Below are 19401 nucleotides of genomic sequence, written 5' to 3' on the forward strand. Positions count from 1 at the left end.
AAATCACGCGTTTCTGTTCGTACGGTGCTCTATCGAGTTTTCTCGTTGTCGGGTGTGCTGTCTGCTTTGCTTATGTCGCAAGCTACACGCTCGGGCTCTGATACAGCGTTGGTATGCAACGTGCCCTTTTGAGCTCGTATTGCACCTCAGACTTCATGCTTGACAAAGAAGGAAGACATCTTCTTGCTTATCACAACGCTGCACTGAGAAAATACTGCAGAATTACACGTAACTAGCACCCCACAGCAAGCTCGTGACAGTCCAACAAGATCTTCAACCGCTTCAACCATGCTGGGAATAGGCCGCAGCGTGGCAGTATTAAGGCAGCATGCCGTTTCTCTGCTCGAGGCCGGCATCCAAGAAGTGCAACCAAACAGACTCTTACCCAAATGGGTAAAAAGGGAAGGGGACATGCTTCTGATTCGAGATCAGGAGCCTCTGAAGCTGAAGCACAATGTCTATGTTGTAGGATTTGGAAAAGCTGTGGGTGGCATGGCACATTCCCTGCAAAAGATTTTGGGAAGTCAACTGGTCAAAGGCTCCGTAAGCGTGCCTGTTGGCACAAGAGAAACCATGGTGAAGCTCAACAAGCCGTGAGCAGTGTCCAATAATGCTGGGTTTGCTCATCTGGTTCGTTATAGTGAAGGCCGAAAGGGGTGTCTCCTTACCGTGGAAGTCACATAGGAGAGAAAATTGACTTCATCATGAAGTGTATTCACATTGCGTACCCCAGTCCTAAGGAAGACCCACACTTGAGCGATGCAGATGAGCTGACATATAGCTTCCTTAGTGGTTTGTTTTGCCCCACTTTGTGACAAGTATTTGAAGTTCAATATCAGGTGCACCGTATACCAGTTCATTCAAACTATATGTGCCAGTGCCTCGTGCATATTCGCTCCCTGAAAGTGATGGCAAAACTGTTGCAGCATTATTTGTACCTGCTGCTCAATTTTGCTCCACGTCAAGGTGCTCTGTCGTAATATGACTGTTATCACTTTGAGTTGAGATTTTCTTTCTTTTTCACATTAACGATTACTTCACATGCTGCAGCTTGTCTGTTACAAGATTACAGGTTACATAAGTTGTAAATAATACGAAGGGAACCCAGAGACAGGGGAAAGAAACGACCAGAAAGAATGTACCAGCTCGCCTGCGCCCTTGCACTTCTTCCGTTACATAAGTTGTGCTTGTGTACGTGTGCATCCCTTTTTATTCCCTGGTCTTGAGGCTATAGGTCACGGATATATGCCACCAGCTCACTTGCTTTTTTAAAATCTATTGTATCGTTGTTGTGCTAAGGGGCTACACACTTGCACTGAGAGCAACCCAACAGACAGTAGGCCCAGGGTCGAAGTCAATCATCAGAGATTTTGCCAAGGCCATCACATTTTAGTTCTTGTGCAGACAGCAGTATGTACAGTGTGAAGAATGCCGAAAATGGAATGCCTATTTACTATGAAGGTAACGGTTACTACGAAGACTTCAACAGTGATTGGCCCCTGCAGCACTGTAAAAAATTGTCTAACAGTAAGCTCGAATCGCGTGTGGCACAATTACTGTAGATCATAATAACGAGAAGTTGCAGTATGTGAATTGACCTCCTATTTGGAATCTTTTTGAACCGACGTTTGCACGTCATAATGGCAGGCTGACAAGTTCACAATTTTGTTCAATACAGAGGGCTCTGATATCTATTGCAGAGAGTATCTTCCTGAAGATAACGGGCAGTTTGACATAAGAGAGGGTGCCCGCAACAATCTCCCTGATGAAGCAGCTCTCGCAGCGACAAAGTCGATTGTGGCCATGATTTCAAGCCTTCAGGAGTCCGACATATTGCTGGTTCTTATTTCAGGTGCATAATTCAACCTAAAATGTGGCTATTTCTTAGATCGCTCAAGGATGTTAACACACAGCTGCACTACAGGACCAGCTGCTGTTTCAGAGGCTCAACATTCCCAAAATTAAGTGGTACGTCAGGCGCAAAAATAAAATGTACACAGCTGGCAATGTCACTGCGACTGCCTCCTCTTTCCTTGAGTTGCTTCTGGGCCCACTTGAGGAAATTGAGGAACACTGAGGAAATTCCTCAGTGTTGTCCTCGGTAGCTTTGCCAGTGCACAGTGCCAGCAGTGTTGAGGACAGTACCGTGTGCCCGAAGCACTAGCAAAGCTACTGAGGACGGCGCTGAGGAATTTCCTCAATATTCGTGCAAGTAGGTCATGCCAAGTTGCTAGCCCCAAGTGCTAGAGTACCGCTCCCTTGTACGTATGTTAAGGAGAACTGTTTCCGGTAAATTGTGCCGAGCCAGTTGAGTAGCTCTGCCAGTTCCCCCATGAAACAAGCTCTGCCAGTTCAGAGATTACAATTCTGACCCTCTCCAATTGGCTGTCTTGAAACGTTAGCCAAGCAACATCAGACATCACATATAGGTAGGGTTCCGCGTTTTCAGCATCTATTCCTGGGGAGATTTGGCGGATGATTTTCGGCATTTGTATGCTCTATCAAATTCTGATATTTTGAGCATGTTGAAACATTTTCACCAAAAATAGATGCGGAGAAATCGGCATCTACAATCACTTGGGAGAGTTATACAGGGATGACTCATGAAAGGAGGGCAGCTTAATAGGAGGACACTGAGAATGCTAAGAATTTCCTTTCCTTTGATATAAGGGCTCCATGTGTACTTGAGCCCCCCCTTAACCCACTGATAAAAGTGTTACAGGAGAAGGCTTCTCTCTTAGCTAGAGGCTAGGGGCTCCGTAGTGCGGTATTCCCCACATTCCACTTGGAAACGGGGTGAAGGAAAAACAAAAATGTGATGCCCCAGAGGAAAAAGTGCAATCGGGTAGGGCATTTTTGGCACGTAGCACCACATGCAAGAGTGTAATTCGGAGTATGCCGGCAAAAAAATTTGCCGCGTGTTTTTCGGCAAATGCTGAAACGCGGAACCCTACACATAGGGCACACGTGTATCGCATATCACATGACAATATTTTCTAGGTGGTGGGTCTGCCCTTCTGCCTCTGCCACTGAAACCAATCACATTGCAAGAAAAACTGGACACAATCAAACTTCTGGCCAATAGTGGAGCACCCATAGATGCACTGAACTGCATCAGAAAGAGGCTTTCTGCAGTCAAAGGTGGCCGCCTGCTTCAATACACTAAGGCCAAGGTATACTGCGGTTCTGTACTCAAGCAATTGTTCCTCACCGTTACTAAATAATGCTTACATCCAGGTCTTTGCACTAATCATCTCAGACATTGTGGGAGACCCCCTAGACCTTATCGCCAGCAGCCCCACCGTTCCGAACACTGACGATCCGAGCTTACCACTCAAGATACTAGACAAATACAATGTCACGAACAAAGTACCGGCTAGCGTGCTAACGAAGCTACAACAGGCGGACGAACCTCAACAACGTGCGACAACAACTGCATGCAACCTTCTCATCGGAACCAACCTGACGGCCGCGCAAGCTGCGTGCCGCGAAGCAGGAAAGCTCGGCTACCACTCTCACCTGTTGACAACCTCACTGCACGGAGAAGCAAGGACGGTGGGCAAAGCAATGGCGGAGCTGGCGATGTGGCTACTCAGCCGGCAGAGCGATCTGAACCCGTCGGAGATTGCGGAAAAATTGTGCGTGCCGGTCACAGAACTGCACCTGCTTTCGGAGTTTGCGGGCAAGGCGTTTGGAACTGGCAGTCCAGTCTGCATCATTACCGCTGGGGAAACTACAGTGTGTGTAACCGGAAGTGGTACGGGAGGAAGAAACCAAGAGATGGCACTCGCAGCGGCAATGAGGTGGGACGAAACGAGGTGCAAAGCATCCCTGATGTTTCTCTCGGCTGGGACGGACGGCATCGACGGCCCCACCGACGCTGCCGGTGGAATTGCTTATCCTGCAACAGCGGAGGTCGCTCGACGACAAGGACTCGACTGCTCCAAGTTCTTGCACGAGAATGACTCGTATTCATTTTTTCAAAGGTTAAGTGGTGGTGAGGACCATGTAAAAACTGGGCCCACGGGAACTAATGTAATGGATTTGCAAATCATGTTGCTAATGCCCCCGACAGAGCTCTCCTCTAATAGGATATGCAGTTCCCTGTAGAAAATGTTGCGTATGAAAGATGTGCCTTTTTGTCTCTGTGTGCTTAGAGACCTGGTGTTAGAAAGTACTTTAGAACAAGAACTGTTTAAATACTTTAATTCTAAGCAGACGAGCAGGTGCATCAACGTAGGTAATGGGACAGCTTGTTGTCGACAGTTTAAATACGTATACTAATTCAGCCAGGAAAATGAAATGTGACATAGAACATGCAGGACCAACAAGAAGCTAATCCACATTGAAATTACATCCTGTTCACAATTATGTAGCTCACAGCACCTCTGTTTCTCCTTTCAATATCGGTTGCCACGATTCACATCCTTCCCTTTCACAACTCCCTCTATTCCTATTTACATGGCAGTACGGCACCCTTCAGCTGCTTCAAAGTTGTCTACAATGTGACGAGATGGAGCTTCTTGTGTTCTACCTACACCTTATGGCAAAATACAAACAGCTTTGACACATCTCTATTTGGATTGCACAAGCCACGGGTACTTCAAGGTGCATGCTTCGCTGGGAAGAAAACACCAAGCACTTCAGTTGCACACTTCACATTTCAAAGGCATGTTTGTGTATCACAGTCTCGTGAACTAGAAGCAAAGTGCACAGCAAATATCCAGAGACCAAGACAGAGATTCTCAGGTCGACTGCACAAGGGCCAGGACTTCTGGACGCAAGTACTGGTGATTGGGTGAAACAGCTCCGTACCACGTTGCGGTCAGGGTAACGGCAGGCACAAGCCGAAGATCCAGCAGAGACGCCTCCCAGTCTGTTAGCTTGTGCCCGGTGTCAGACAGCAATTCAAAGGGGGCCGATAATTCTTCCAGGTGTTCAGCGAGAAAATCTCGAACCGCTTGCAGCTTTTCATGCACGTTGAAGGTTCCCTGCAATAAGTTTGAACGCAGTACTGATCGTAGCTGCTTTGAAGCGGCTAAGACTATAAGTAGGGCCTGACTTTTTAGGGTTAAACCCGTATCCGCCCGATATTTACCCCCCGAACGAAATCTGTAAAATTCGGGTTTAACCCGAATCTACCCGAAAACATCAGGGTCGCCTGGCACACTCGTAAGCGTGCATTAAAATAAAGTTTGATAACATTGCTAAACATTAGTTCCATGTTAAGACAAATTTTTATTAAACAAAAAAAAATCACCCGAATTCCTGACGACACAATATGCCGTAACGGGATTTAACCCGAATACACCCGAATTTTCAAATGAAAAATATCACCCGATATTTACCCCCCGAATTTGGCCAAAAATAAAACCCGAAAAAGTCAGGCCCTAACTATAAGGTCCCCCTCCTTGTACTGGACCTAGAGTTTCGTGGATGTCATCAGCCAGAGCCTTCCAGGCCAGCACAACATATTGCAAGAGCAAAGCCATAAATGACATTTCAATTTTTTTTCTTTTTGTTTTTTTTAGTGCTGTAGTAAAAGTTCCAGATGCAGGACGATAGACCCGGGAACCTTCAAATGCTTACCTGTATCAAAATGCCATTAGGAAGCCGAATACGAATCAGGGTGTACTTGTAGATTCGCAATTCCCTCATTTCATCTCGTTGCCGCATGGCTTTGGTACGCAATGTTGTGTTTAACTCTACTTCCATCTTCCTGCACATCGACAAAAGAAGAATGCAGTTTCACAAAACCAAAAAAGTAAAAAGAAAAGCACACGTAGTAAAAAAAGAATCTGCTGAGGCAGACAAAAACAGAGTAGTCGCACTAAACCGGAACACAGGAATGAAGCCATGAAGCTCGCACCTTGCTTCGTGTTCACGCAGAATCTCTTCCGGGGAGAGACTAAAGAATTCATCCGGCAACTGTGGGTTCGTGGTAACCTGCGAAGGCAACAGCACCCGCAAGTTTCGATCCAGGACTGGCAAGATGGGTTCTGCGTTCTTGAGGGCATCCCTCAACACGTCCAGCAAGGCCAGATCGCCATCATCAGGGAAGACGAGAAATTCATCTTGCCCTTCTTCATGGGGGAGGACCATCTTTACAAACCCAGCTGCATGTAGGAAGTCAAGTGCCCCTTCAAGAGGCAAGACCTTCTGCTGCATCACTTTGTTGCTCAGCCGAAGGCGGCGGTACTTTTCTTCATCGGGGTGTTCCAGGACATTTGACAGGCACTTTACCAGGGTGTCAACACAGACCTTCACCTATAAAAAAACGTTTTCTTGAACCCTTTCTTTTTCAGCTTGTAAAACCTCACTGCCTTGTCATCGACTATCATTGTGTTTGCTGACCAAGAGTGAGGGAGGCTCTGCCTCCTGGATACGGGCCAATAGGAGGACGCGGAGGGCAGGCACTTCCTGAGCTTCTGCTCTCGCCTAAGAGATGGCGCAGCGTTACGGTTGTTTAGCGTGTCACAAGGCTTCTGCCATGGCGCACCAATCTAACCAATAGGTTCGCTGTCCGTCAACTTGGAAACGAGGCCAAGCGGGAGTCGCGCATACGCCGGTTAACTGACGGCAAAGCCGTCGGTTAGATTGATGTGCCAATGCAGAAGCCTTGCGGCAGGCAAAACAGTGGCAGCTGCTGGTTAATGGACGGCGAAGCAGTTGTTTAGATTGGTGCACCATGGCAGAAGCCTTGCAACACGCCAAACAACGGTAACGCTGCGCCATCTCTTATGCGAGAGCAGAAGCTCAGGAAGTGCCTGTCCTCCACGTCCTCCTATTGGCCCCCATCCGGGAGGTGGAGCCTCCCTTGCTCTTGGTCAGCAAACACAAGGATAGTTGTCATCTGATGTCAAAACCTGGACACCGATCACAACATGCAAGGACACAAATTCAAGTCTTGCCTTCTCCCTTGGAGAGTTGCATGTGTGAATGATAAGACAGGAGGTGAGACCTTGCTCCTCACTCAGCTGCTGATAAAGGAACTCTCGAATTTTCGCAGCCACCTCCTCGTAAGGTAGCACTTCTGGTCCCACCATCGGGCAGTGGAAGTACACCCCGGTCACCCCCAGTTGAGGAGCATAGTCTAATTTCACCTGAAATAAAGTGTTTCATTCACTTCACGTGCACAATGTCAATATCAACACTGTGTGGCTTTCTAGCTTTGTTCTCAATTTTGACGTGTTTATTCTATTAGAGATAAAACTAATAGGGACCCAAATAATTATCACCTCTGTCGGACCTCGTTGCCCCCCAGCCGGCTGAGCTGCTCTCTGCTCTTCTTCCAGTTCCTTTCGAGCCTGGGCACGAATGGATGCCAGTGCTCTGTAATGGAAAGACACTATGAAAAAATGCTACCTGCAGCAACACAGTGAGCACAGTCTCAGTCAAATCAGTAAAATCAGTAAAATCAGTCTCGAGGACAATATGGGACCATGTTCCACTTTATTTTGTTTGCCCATTTAGTACGGGGGACGTTTACTACTCGCAGACGACAGTTACTGCCCATGAAGCTGACGGTGGCTCGCCTGCACGGTTACGCCCGCTGAACGCACATTCGCGATTGGCTGCCGTCGTTGAAAACACGATCCTAATTGGCTGACTCTTAGTTGGAGTGAGACAGGTGTTGCTACAAGACGAAGTTTTTTACGAACGGTATACAACATGACAATCCCTTTGCGCTGCACATCGACAACTGGACAGCCCAGCCACAAAACATGCCACCCATCACAATCGCATTGTAGTGTATCTAATATTTTCGCCCAGCCAGTAACCTGCTGACGACGTGTAAGCGTACAGGTCACTGAAAGCACACAATTACTTCGCCTTAGGCGAGCTGTTTGATCGAAGCGTTTTTAAAAACTGCGCCAATTCATGTTAGCGTCGTTTATTTGTACACAGGTATCGTGAGGGAATCTCACAAAGGTGATGTCAGGGAATCTTTCCGTTTAACTGATCAAAACGATTTCTTCGTTCTGCGTTGCGTGGAAACTGATGGAAAGTGATTTCGCTACCCTTTCCTCATTGAGTTGTGTACCAGAAGGATACACGGCTTTGCGGCATGCCCACTTTGCATGTAAACGATCACTCCAATCGCTCCAACTGTTTGCTGTTTTGCCCACACCAAGCAGACTATCCGCTGACTACAGCGCCGCCGCAAGCCGTGACGTCACACGCGCAAATTGGTCTATAGTTGCACATATCTATTGGAAATGTTCACTTGCCGTGATGACTGCGCTTTAGAGTGCTGATGCTGCTCGAGCCTAGCCAGGGCAGCAGCTCCTGCCCTCTGAGAACCTTCTGAAGGCCCAGATCTGGCTGCTGGAACATACCGGGACGACGTTTCTAGCCGACGCTGAGCTTCTGCTTCCTCTACCGACAGTCTGTGGCCTGGCCCTGCTTGTTTGAATTTTGAATCTGCCTTTCGTTTCTTGAAGAAGTCTCGAATAGCGGACATTTTGTCACCGTTTCTTGCGCAATTAACTTAGGAAGTCTTTAAAAGTTCTACAGTGTGACGACAAAGGTTTAGGAAAGATTGGAAAGACTATTGCTTTGTTCGTTTTGCATGTTATTTTTCTTATATTCGAGGGGTGTGTTCCTTGGGAAGCTTCAGGAGAGTGGCTTCCTTTTTGAATTCTTCTAGGCTTTTATTGGATGCTGCAAGAAAAGAGGGGGCACGTTATATGTCGGCAGGTTGTAACGGAACAAAAGTGATCAAATGTGGGACTCAAGACTTAATAGACAGAACATTGGACATAGGTCTTGAGCACCAGACATGTGCGGGAAAATTAACTGGTAGACAATGTACAGCACTACAGCTCTTGCTTCTCTGCAACGCATACAGGTAGTTAACTTTGTACACACCTTTCTCATTTTGTCAGCCGCACTCATACACTAATTAGCTTTTCTGAATATCATTTTAAAAATTGTGGTTCAGACCTAGAAAAAACAACAAGGCAATCGCGAAAAAAAAAAAGAGAAAGAAACGTGCATGTCCAGAATCAGACAACCAAGGCATCGGGCACTCCAGTGGATTACGTGTACAAACCCGAACATAATTTTTGCTTCCAACTGAGCTGCGGATGTTATTATGTGTCAGTGTTATGCATTCCCCGCCAGCCCTGCCGCGGTGCATACAACTACAGTGGTTTGCAACAAGTGGGATTTCGACACAGGTACATGCGGAGTACCATATGTGACATTGTAGTTGAAGTATCAAATGATGACAACAGATGACGCTTATCTAGAACTGTTGTTGGGATGAATAGAACAAGCCGGATGCTTACCAGATTTCATGTATCGTTCAGATATTCGCTGGCCGTGCTTGTTCCAAGCGCAGGTGATAAGAGCGATATTTACGACGAGAACAACCAGAAGAACCTTCAGGATCTTTAGCTGGAATTCGTCAGCATCAGCCAATGAAGACGAAACCCATTTGATAGCTTCCGAATACAGGGACAGAGACAGATACGGTGCGAAAATTGACTCGTTAGGTTCTCCGGCAGCACTATCGCCTTTAAAAAACCAGAACATTTAAAGCTGATTTTGAAACCCTCTCGAGACTCGGGAAGCTATAACAAACTGTATTAGAGCCTCTCTACGTCTACACTGTTTGCGACGAGTGAGTCACATATTCAAGATAGGAGAAGCTCTAGTTCGACCCTGGGAACGAGGCTATGTGCCGATTGCTTTGGCATGTAGTGGATCACTGGCTATTTTGTCCCCGTGCCGTTTGAGAAGCCTCGCTTGTTGTTGGAGTCAAGTGAGCCCAGTTTTAATATTAAACAGGGTAAGTGTGTCACTTGTTCTTACCTCGTTCATCTCGTCAAGTAAGCTTCCTAAGCTTCTGGGCCAGGATTTTTGCTTATTCAGAGCAGTAGTTATTTCGCAGTGATCGATCGAAGTAGCCGTGGGTCGTGGACCAGTCTGCTCGTCTGTGCTCCAATCTTTCACATATTTATTTCTCGAATGAGGTCGATTAATTGCATTTCTTCTGTTCATCGGGTCCAAAGGAACATCTGGGGAGGGTTTCGTACCATTCCGAGCAGTAGTTATTTCGCAGTGATCGATCGAAGTAGCCGTGGGTCGTGGACCAGTCTGCTCGTCTGTGCTCCAATCTTTCACATATTTATTTCTCGAATGAGGTCGATTAATTGCATTTCTTCTGTTCATCGGGTCCAAAGGAACATCTGGGGAGGGTTTCGTACCATTCCGAGCAGTAGTTATTTCGCAGTGATCGATCGCAGTAGCCGTGGGTCGTGGACCAGTCTGCTCGTCTGTGCTCCAATCTTTCACATATTTATTTCTCGAATGAGGTCGATTAATTGCATTTCTTCTGTTCATCGGGTCCAAAGGAACATCTGGGGAGGGTTTCGTACCATTCCGAGCAGTAGTTATTTCGCAGTGATCGATCGAAGTAGCCGTGGGTCGTGGACCAGTCTGCTCGTCTGTGCTCCAATCTTTCACATATTTATTTCTCGAATGAGGTCGATTAATTGCATTTCTTCTGTTCATCGGGTCCAAATGAACATCTGGGGAGGGATTGGTACCATTCCGAGCAGTAGTTATTTCACAGTGATCGATCGAAGTAGCCGTGGGTCGTCGACCAGTCTGCTCGTCTGTGCTCCAATCTTTCACATATTTATTTCTCGAATAAGGTCGATTAATTGCATTTCTTCTGTTCATCGGGTCCAAATGAACATCTGGGGAGGGATTCGTACCATTCCGAGCAGTAGTTATTTCGCAGTGATCGATCGAAGTAGCCGTGGGTCGTGGACCAGTCTGCTCGTCTGTGCTCCAATCTTTCACATATTTATTTCTCGAATGAGGTCGATTAATTGCATTTCTTCTGTTCATCGGGTCCAAAGGAACATCTGGGGAGGGTTTCGTACCATTCCGAGCAGTAGTTATTTCGCAGTGATCGATCGAAGTAGCCGTGGGTCGTGGACCAGTCTGCTCGTCTGTGCTCCAATCTTTCACATATTTATTTCTCGAATGAGGTCGATTAATTGCATTTCTTCTGTTCATCGGGTCCAAAGGAACATCTGGGGAGGGTTTCGTACCATTCCGAGCAGTAGTTATTTCGCAGTGATCGATCGAAGTAGCCGTGGGTCGTGGACCAGTCTGCTCGTCTGTGCTCCAATCTTTCACATATTTATTTCTCGAATGAGGTCGATTAATTGCATTTCTTCTGTTCATCGGGTCCAAAGGAACATCTGGGGAGGGTTTCGTACCATTCCGAGCAGTAGTTATTTCGCAGTGATCGATCGAAGTAGCCGTGGGTCGTGGACCAGTCTGCTCGTCTGTGCTCCAATCTTTCACGTATTTATTTCTCGAATGAGGTCGATTAATTGCATTTCTTCTGTTCATCGGGTCCAAAGGAACATCTGGGGAGGGTTTCGTACCATTCCGAGCAGTAGTTATTTCGCAGTGATCGATCGAAGTAGCCGTGGGTCGTGGACCAGTCTGCTCGTCTGTGCTCCAATCTTTCACATATTTATTTCTCGAATGAGGTCGATTAATTGCATTTCTTCTGTTCATCGGGTCCAAATGAACATCTGGGGAGGGATTGGTACCATTCCGAGCAGTAGTTATTTCACAGTGATCGATCGAAGTAGCCGTGGGTCGTCGACCAGTCTGCTCGTCTGTGCTCCAATCTTTCACATATTTATTTCTCGAATAAGGTCGATTAATTGCATTTCTTCTGTTCATCGGGTCCAAATGAACATCTGGGGAGGGATTCGTACCATTCCGAGCAGTAGTTATTTCGCAGTGATCGATCGAAGTAGCCGTGGGTCGTGGACCAGTCTGCTCGTCTGTGCTCCAATCTTTCACATATTTATTTCTCGAATGAGGTCGATTAATTGCATTTCTTCTGTTCATCGGGTCCAAAGGAACATCTGGGGAGGGTTTCGTACCATTCCGAGCAGTAGTTATTTCGCAGTGATCGATCGAAGTAGCCGTGGGTCGTGGACCAGTCTGCTCGTCTGTGCTCCAATCTTTCACATATTTATTTCTCGAATGAGGTCGATTAATTGCATTTCTTCTGTTCATCGGGTCCAGATGTACATCTGGGGAGGGATTCGTACCATTCCGAGCACTACTTACTTCGTCGGGGGGCTCACACTATATATTTATGTTTGGTATTTATCTTATTTTCTTTTGCAGGACCTACAATTAAGTTATGCGTGACTTACAACTGACCTTTCATGGCATCCCATATTGTAAACACAACTGTCATCTGGATGGAGTCAAGAACCCTCACTGAGCTTTTTAACAGGTGCGCATCTTCCAATCTTTTGCCTTGCATCCTTTGGCATTACTTAAGATTTTCCCGGAATAAATGCATGTACATAAGCACATGTACTCTGTGTAAGAATGGCTTTTTCAACACTAAAAACAAGTATGCTTCATTTTACAAGCGATTTATTTGCAGTGGCTCCCTGCCTGTGTTCCAAGCATACACAAGACACATCTTACATTCAGACAAAATGCTTTCTTCACCCAATGTGAGCATGGAAAAACTAAGCTACACCTGCTGTGTTTTCTTCTTGTTGATATCGCAGAGCTTAAAAACGAAGCACGCGTAATTTGGCTTCCTCTTTCTATGTGCATTTCACGCCATACATCTTTCAAGGTATCCTTAGTTGTCACCACATTGACATTTGCTAAAATATCCCGTCTTGTTATTTCAACTTCATCATCCACAGGTGAAATTGCAACATAAGGCAAGCTATTACTCCTCTCTGAGACCTTTTCTCCCCAATCACCTCCTTTTTGAGCAAAATAAGTTATGGCATCTGATTTCCCTTTGCCTCCTGATATGCTTAGCACAAATTTGGCACCTGTGGTGCTAATACTTACTCCTCTGTCAAGATAAGGCGAGCCTTCTACTTGTCTCTGAGACCAGTTCCGTCCCCCTTTCCAAATAATTTCTCTTCCTTGACTTGCTTTAGAGCCAAATTACATGTGGCATCTTATTTGCCTTTTGTCACCTGATATTAAAGGGGGGTCAGACCTCGTGAGGCTGCAGTTCTTGCTGCTTTTTGTCTGTATCCCCTCACCAAGTGTCATTGGTGAAATAAATTATTATTATTGTTATATGCTGATCGAAATTTAGCTTCAATCACTCATATTTACCCATCTGACAACAGAAGGCTTGCTCACCTATACCCGTTTCGGAGGCCTGTTCTGTCCCCTTCGCCAAATTTTTTAATCTTAAATAGCATGCTTTCTGAAAACTTGCATAATTGCTTTGAGTAAGACTTTGATGATTCCAAACAATTCTGTACATGACACACTTGATCGTAGTTACTAATTGCAAGGGCATTATGGAAAAATCAGGGCCCATGTACAAATCTTTCATTCACCATATGTACGCTACCCCAGCACGCATAGCATTGCACTCTTACCAAGGTACAATCCACCCAATTAATGGATGTTGCCCCCCTGATCCACCCTGTACGTGTGCATCATATCTTAGCCATTAATTGATCCTCTCAAAATTTTCTACACTAACATTTCAGAAAAACTGAGAGTCAGGTAAAGTACATTTTTGGCAATTTTGGTTTTTCGTGTCTCGTAAAGTGAACTGACATGGAACGGATACCCATGTGCAATGCTTAAAATGCTTTGTATATGGAATCCCTCTTTTTCTCTCTCTCTGCACGCTGTCCAGAGATAGATAAGTGATTCAGACCATGTTCTGAGTGGTGCTTGAAACAGCCTCCAATCTATTTTTTCTCCATTAATAATATCCTCTTCCTCGAACGCTTCTAGCCTCTTTTTCTCTGAAGAAAAGACAGAAAAGAATACTTATTGCTGCTTGCAATACTTGACAAGAAGTTTAACTGAAAGCGATCACTCTCCACACGTGTAATTATTTTGATCCTTTCGCCAGGGTACCCTCCATTCATTTTTATTTATTTATTTAACATATATACGTACCTGTGCCGAGGGGTCAATAGCAAATTCTAGTGGAGACACTTGCGGCAAGGGAAAAAGAAACAGAAATAATAATAGAACATCGAATTATTAGGGTACAAACAGAGCTACCCAAAGGCCCAAATATATACAAATATATAGAAGTTCTAATTATATATATTCACGTAACTTTTTACACAGACAATCGGCACCTCTTATTTCTGTGAGCAATATATTCCAAATTTTGAGACAGAGACATCAGGTAAACACGTACCATACACACTGTTCAGGTGATGCAGCATAAAGTCATTGCAGGTAACACTTCCGTTGTTCTGCTGGCATTGCTGAAGCAGAGAACAGTTCAAAGGATGATTGCTAGTTACAACTGAACAGATCAACTGTACCTGTTGCTCATGTACAAGATGAGGAAAAGTCTACCTTCATCAAGAATACTGGGGACGCTTGACATCGGAGATATTTATGACAACAAAAGCTGTGATTGTTTGCTCTTACTTTTGCTCAGCACATTACAGCACAGTCTGTGGTATTTAACAATAACTAGACAGTAACCTTTCTTTTTTGCTTCTTACTTTCATATGCAATCACACATGAAATGAATCTGCTCATAATGTGCCGCGCTGTTCGAAGGCATTTTGTTTTTCGTCAAGTAAGGATTTCAGACTGATGATCTAATTAAAAGTAGTCGGGTCAAGGGCAAAATAGACAATCGTTCCAGTGAAAACTGCATGTGCCCAATAATGACCGACATGCATGGCCATTTTATGTATGTGAAACTCACGTAAAAATATTTCTATTACTTGCAGGTCTTCTGTGAAAAGCAGTCCTTCCGATGCTCAAAACCTGTTTTCTTTGTTGCTGCAAGCCTTCACTGTCCTCGTGGTTGGTCTCTATGATGGGGAGCAAGTGTGCTGATCTTTTATTTTTTATGAAGTCTTCACCTCTGCAGAAGCAATCTGCTACCAAAGTCTTTCTCTCACTTAACAGGTAAAAGTTCATACACTGATCGTGCACACAACGAAGGAAAATTTCTTAGGCTCAGAAATTCCTTCTAACATTCATTGTATAGATGTATATGATGAAGGTTTTTGCATATTTGGCCTCCTTGAATACTGAATGTGAGTAGCGCACCACCAACATTTTCATGAAGCCCTACGCAGTCTTTGAAATTACAGTTACGGTTTTCCGTGGAGGACAACAGCAGGCAGGGTCCTCGATCATAGTAACGCATTTTCTATGCCATAGCTGCTGACACTGTCACACACAGTATACTTTTCTCCATCTACTGCGCTTGTCTGTGATTTGCATGCCAGGCAAGGAGTGCATGAGAGTCTAATGTGAATTATTCATACTGTGCGGCACAAAAAACTACAGACTTTTTTTTAGCAGGCTAGCATATGTCACCCATTTAGGTGTGTCATCATATCCTCTCTGTGACACAGTAGGACACGTGTAGCTCATTGCTCTGTGGTCATACATTTCACTGAGCCTAAGACAAAAACATTCAATCACAGTATCATACAACCAGACCTTACAAAACAGTTCCAAAATTCGTTTCGGGACTCTTCCTTTTTTATTTTTCAGAAATTTCTGTATATAGGGACTTCGACTCAAATGTTAGTGTCATTTTTGGAAAATGTAGAATAGCATATCCTTTGGATTTGTTGTGTAGTCCACATGTTGATACTAAAGGATATGTTGATATGTGTCTTGCCTTCTTTCTCCCATTGCCAATCCTGTATCAGTTAAGTTCCTGCTTTCTTTTGTTTGTTCTTTGAGACCACTGCTATACTCAAGGCACTCAGTAGGATTATCGCTGTGTTTCACATTCATGGTAACATGCTTGCTTTTCCTAATGTTAGCAGTTAGGAGACCACCTACTGGATGTATCTGCATCATTATATTAAGTGTGCCTGATCATCGTCACTGAGGAGTCATGCCAAGTAGGCATAATGCTTTTGCCTTGACCCTTTTGCAAGAGCCTGTCATCAATCTGCTGCATAGCTTCCTCAGACGGTCAATATGAGTATCCAGAAATAATTAATTCCAAAAGCCTGATATGTAAATGTGTTTCCAGGCGATCTGAACACAAGCACCACTTCACTAGAGTTCTGATGTTCTGAGGCTGGAACAACATAGAAGGGACAATCACATACAAGGCTTCAGGTTGCCTAAGAAATTAACCATGAAAGATGGAAGTCACTGAAAAGGTTAGCCAGCTGTAGGACTCGAACCCACATCTTCTGGATTACCGATTACCAATCCAGAAGATGTGGGTTCGAGTCCTACAGCCTGCTAACGTTTTCAGTGACTTCCATCTTTCATGCAGCATTTTTACCACTTTCCCTTGTTGCTTTTTTGCATCCTCCTCCTTTTCCAGCATCAGATGTCCATATTCTCTGTTACGAAGGAGAGGTGTTTTTTGTAAAAGCTTACCACAGTGTACCGAGGTACTGAACCTTACAAGTGTTCTAGGCCCATAATGGCGTGTGCCATTCTTTATATGTGAAAACCTCAGCTCAGCCAACAAAGTCATCCTAAGGGAGGCCGGAATATATGCAAAGCAACACAATTTTGCATTTGTATGAGTTTGCTACGCCCCATATTTCTGAGACAGAGTGAACGAGATAAGGTGCATCGTATCATGCACAGACGTGACCTCTCACTGCTGTAGGTCGGCCCACTCTGATGTTCATGTTCATGTTCTGCATCATTATATGCCTTGTCAAAAATCAGGTTCCTTCCTGTTCCAATGATGTTGAAAGTCTACTACACCTTAGTTCACTCGCACCTTAATTGTGCAGCTGAAGTGTACGGTCTTTGTTACTGATTCCAAAGCTAGTACTACGAACAATACTTAGAATTCCAGCAGCTAATTCCATCATTTTTCCTTTCTCGTTCCTATTAGTTACAAAATACAAAGTTTAATCTGCACTGCTGACATGCCGCATATTGTAACCGTCACTAATATTGTTTTCCCATATCTGCTACGACGGGATTTCTCTACTTCCGTCTATCCCCACCACACGCAAGATATGGAACACACTCACTGTATTACACTGACCCAGACTTATGGAATAGATTGCCATTTCATATACACCAGATCAATAACTATTTTCTGTTCAAGAGGAAAGTTACAGTGTATTTCCTTGCGTGCATGTACAACCCTGTTGTATGATTGTCTTTGAGTTCACCGATTACTTTTTGCATTTTTTGCTTGGTTTGAACTGTGCGTACCAAAGATAAGCTAAATTTTGTAATATTACAGCATGTATCGGTCGATAATAGTAGTCTTGATCTTTCTCTTGTTTTATATCCAGGAGTGTTTTAATTTACTTGAGATGCCAAATGTTGCCTCACAAGATTATATTTGCTACCTATACATGATGTGTTGTTACCTATGGGAGTGCGTAACAGGCTTGTCCTAGCAGTCCCATAGGTAACAACACATAATGTACAGGCAGACAAATAAACTATCAATATCTATCTATCTTTTGGAGACCTCACACTCATTTCCCTTTGAGTCTCTGACTCTTTTGGCTCCAGTGCTTCAGCTTTTGGCTTAGCCTGGCTCCACTTATGTTTATGATTACTTTTGAATGCCACCTGCTTTTCCATCTTTTTTTGCAGCCAGAAGCGAACGACTCTCTTCACATTGTGTATCTCATTCCGAGCCCTTCCCATTACCAACGCCTTCAACTCTGCTAGCAGGGTATCTATGGTCACAGCAATCTTTTACCCCCAATATCTCAAACGACTGCTATGCCCATGTACAATCCAACTTTTCTAATTTGTCCCTTACACTCAACCGCCACTCAGAAGAAAGGTGGATGGAGGATGGGAGATGGTGCATTTGTAAATTGCTGTAAATAAACAAGTGATTGAAACGTATGAGTTATTTTGCTCTTACGAGACATGATAGGGACTGCAAAGATCAGACAGTATTAGTCACGCAGAAGTTTTGTTTGTTTGTTGCTCCAGCCAGCGATTTCCACCCGCAGCCCAGTATCACTAGGATCACCACTCCTTTCGTCTGTAAATACCAAGGTAAATTCCAAACAGGCTGGAGGGACAGAGATTCTCTCTGCTGGTGATAAAAAGCTTGCCTGTGTACCAGCGAAAGTTTGTTTGTTTTGTCTTTGTAGTAGGTACCCCATTTGTGAGAGCCCAAAAAGCAACAACCTTTCATTTATTTATTCAGTGATACTGTTGACCTGCCATTACAGGAGTGAAAAAATAAAAAAATTAAACACATGCAATTGAACACACTTGACACAGGACAACATAAGAACTGTTCTAGCAACAACACAATGTTTCGCATGGTACGTTCCAGTAGTCATGTAAACGGCTTGGTTAGAAAAAAATGATCGTTGAAAAGAGAAAAAGAAGAGAAGAAATAAGAGGGCAAAACTTTTCAGTGTTCCTTATCAGTACAGAAGTAGCATACCGCTCCCTGAGATATGAAGTACAAAAAACCTTTCCGTCACACCATAGTACTACCACTAAAAAAAACACACAAAGCCAATGACCACAGGTCCTATTTTTATACATGCACTTGTCATTGGCAGGCAGACATGTACAAGATACCTCAAAAAGTATTTAAAATAAGATAGTAAGTACTGCCGAAAAATCGTAATTAAGATAGAGTATAAATACTTGAAAATGAAAGTAAGTTAAAGTAGCAAATACTTCCGAAAGTATTTAAGATACACTTAAGATACTTCGGTAGGCGTCGTAAAAAAGTACGTGAACGTGAGTATAAGACACGTTTGAGTTTGAAACACGATGTCTTCCTGGTCGAAAGCATGTTCTTGTTGTAAGCAAAGCTTGCATTTGACTGAAATATTATTATCGGTTTCCGAAACATATTCGAGACTCGTCCGAAGGTTTGGCTATGGGAGTGAAAGCGCCTCTTTCGTTGGCTTCATTCTGTGAACTGACAATGCAGAATGACCTTTTTATGTCCATAAATACAAAAGCCCCAACAGGGCTTGCGGTGGTCACTGACCTATCTGTCATACACACAACCTACTACATACAAACATTACATGATATACCTTACAAATTGAAAAAGTAGAAGCTTGTCAAGCAGGGGTATCCTACAAGGCTAGCAGAGTCAGAGGGGATATTTTGCAGAACTCTGCTGCAGCTACAGGGCACTCATTAAAACCCTTGCTCTTCGAATTCTTATCTTCCAGAAAAAAAGAAAACATTCAGGTCAACGTACGGGGTCGGAATGGAAATTCCCGCAGAGCGCGAGCATGCCAATGAAAAGAAAAAGAGAGAAAATGGAAAACTGAGAGGCGATCCAAAAAGTATAGTTAGAGTATATCGAGTAGAAGGTACCACAAAATGTATTTGAAATAGAGTACAAATACTCCCCCGAAAAAGTATTGAGTAAGATACCAAGATACCACAAATAGTATTTAAAATACAGGGCCTTAAATACAATAT

General features: G+C 44.2%; 2 protein-coding genes and 1 long non-coding RNA gene across 4 annotated transcripts; 2 read left to right on the plus strand and 1 right to left on the minus strand.

The window, feature by feature from the left end:
- The first annotated feature begins 43 nt into the window (after positions 1 to 43).
- Positions 44 to 4385, plus strand: LOC135400821 (glycerate kinase-like). Its single transcript, XM_064632750.1, has 4 exons — positions 44 to 593; positions 1701 to 1852; positions 3001 to 3173; positions 3238 to 4385. The coding sequence occupies exons 1-4, from the start codon at positions 289 to 291 to the stop codon at positions 4108 to 4110; spliced, it is 1503 nt and encodes a 500-aa protein (XP_064488820.1). The 5' UTR covers positions 44 to 288; the 3' UTR covers positions 4111 to 4385.
- LOC135400823 (UBX domain-containing protein 6-like) lies at positions 4190 to 9651 on the minus strand. The gene is made up of 7 exons (XM_064632752.1): positions 9294 to 9651; positions 8232 to 8664; positions 7239 to 7332; positions 6912 to 7103; positions 5870 to 6267; positions 5590 to 5719; positions 4190 to 4991 (listed from the first exon to the last, which is right to left on the minus strand). Exons 2-7 carry the CDS (start codon positions 8462 to 8464, stop codon positions 4746 to 4748), a joined length of 1293 nt encoding a protein of 430 aa, XP_064488822.1. The 5' UTR covers positions 8465 to 8664; positions 9294 to 9651; the 3' UTR covers positions 4190 to 4745.
- A 3-nt stretch (positions 9652 to 9654) lies between these two features.
- LOC135400825 (uncharacterized) lies at positions 9655 to 17838 on the plus strand. Of its 2 annotated transcripts, XR_010424653.1 has the most exons (4): positions 9655 to 9796; positions 12175 to 12286; positions 12443 to 12515; positions 14754 to 17838. It is a non-coding gene; the product is annotated as an uncharacterized LOC135400825 (long non-coding RNA). The 2 variants fall into 2 exon arrangements; XR_010424652.1 differs by lacking the exon at positions 12443 to 12515 and having other exon boundaries at positions 9689 to 9796.
- Positions 17839 to 19401: the final 1563 nt, after the last annotated feature.

The sequence above is a fragment of the Ornithodoros turicata genome, chromosome 7 (genome assembly GCF_037126465.1).
Source record: "Ornithodoros turicata isolate Travis chromosome 7, ASM3712646v1, whole genome shotgun sequence".
NCBI classification, from domain to species: Eukaryota; Metazoa; Arthropoda; class Arachnida; order Ixodida; family Argasidae; genus Ornithodoros; species Ornithodoros turicata.

Bases quoted from the DNA above. Each gene is read 5' to 3' on its own strand.
- LOC135400821 (XM_064632750.1), top strand. From the start codon at position 289: ATGCTGGGAATAGGCCGCAGCGTGGCAGTATTAAGGCAGCATGCCGTT. The intron at 594-1,700 runs GTGAGCAGTGTC...TATCTATTGCAG, and splicing joins ATGGTGAAGCTCAACAAGCC to AGAGTATCTTCCTGAAGATA. The intron at 1,853-3,000 runs GTGCATAATTCA...AATATTTTCTAG, and splicing joins ATTGCTGGTTCTTATTTCAG to GTGGTGGGTCTGCCCTTCTG.
- LOC135400823 (XM_064632752.1), bottom strand. From the start codon at position 8,464: ATGTCCGCTATTCGAGACTTCTTCAAGAAACGAAAGGCAGATTCAAAA. The intron at 6,268-6,911 runs GCAAGACTTGAA...GTTTTTTTATAG, and splicing joins GCAACTCTCCAAGGGAGAAG to GTGAAGGTCTGTGTTGACAC. The intron at 5,720-5,869 runs GTGCGAGCTTCA...GTCGATGTGCAG, and splicing joins CTGCGTGAACACGAAGCAAG to GAAGATGGAAGTAGAGTTAA.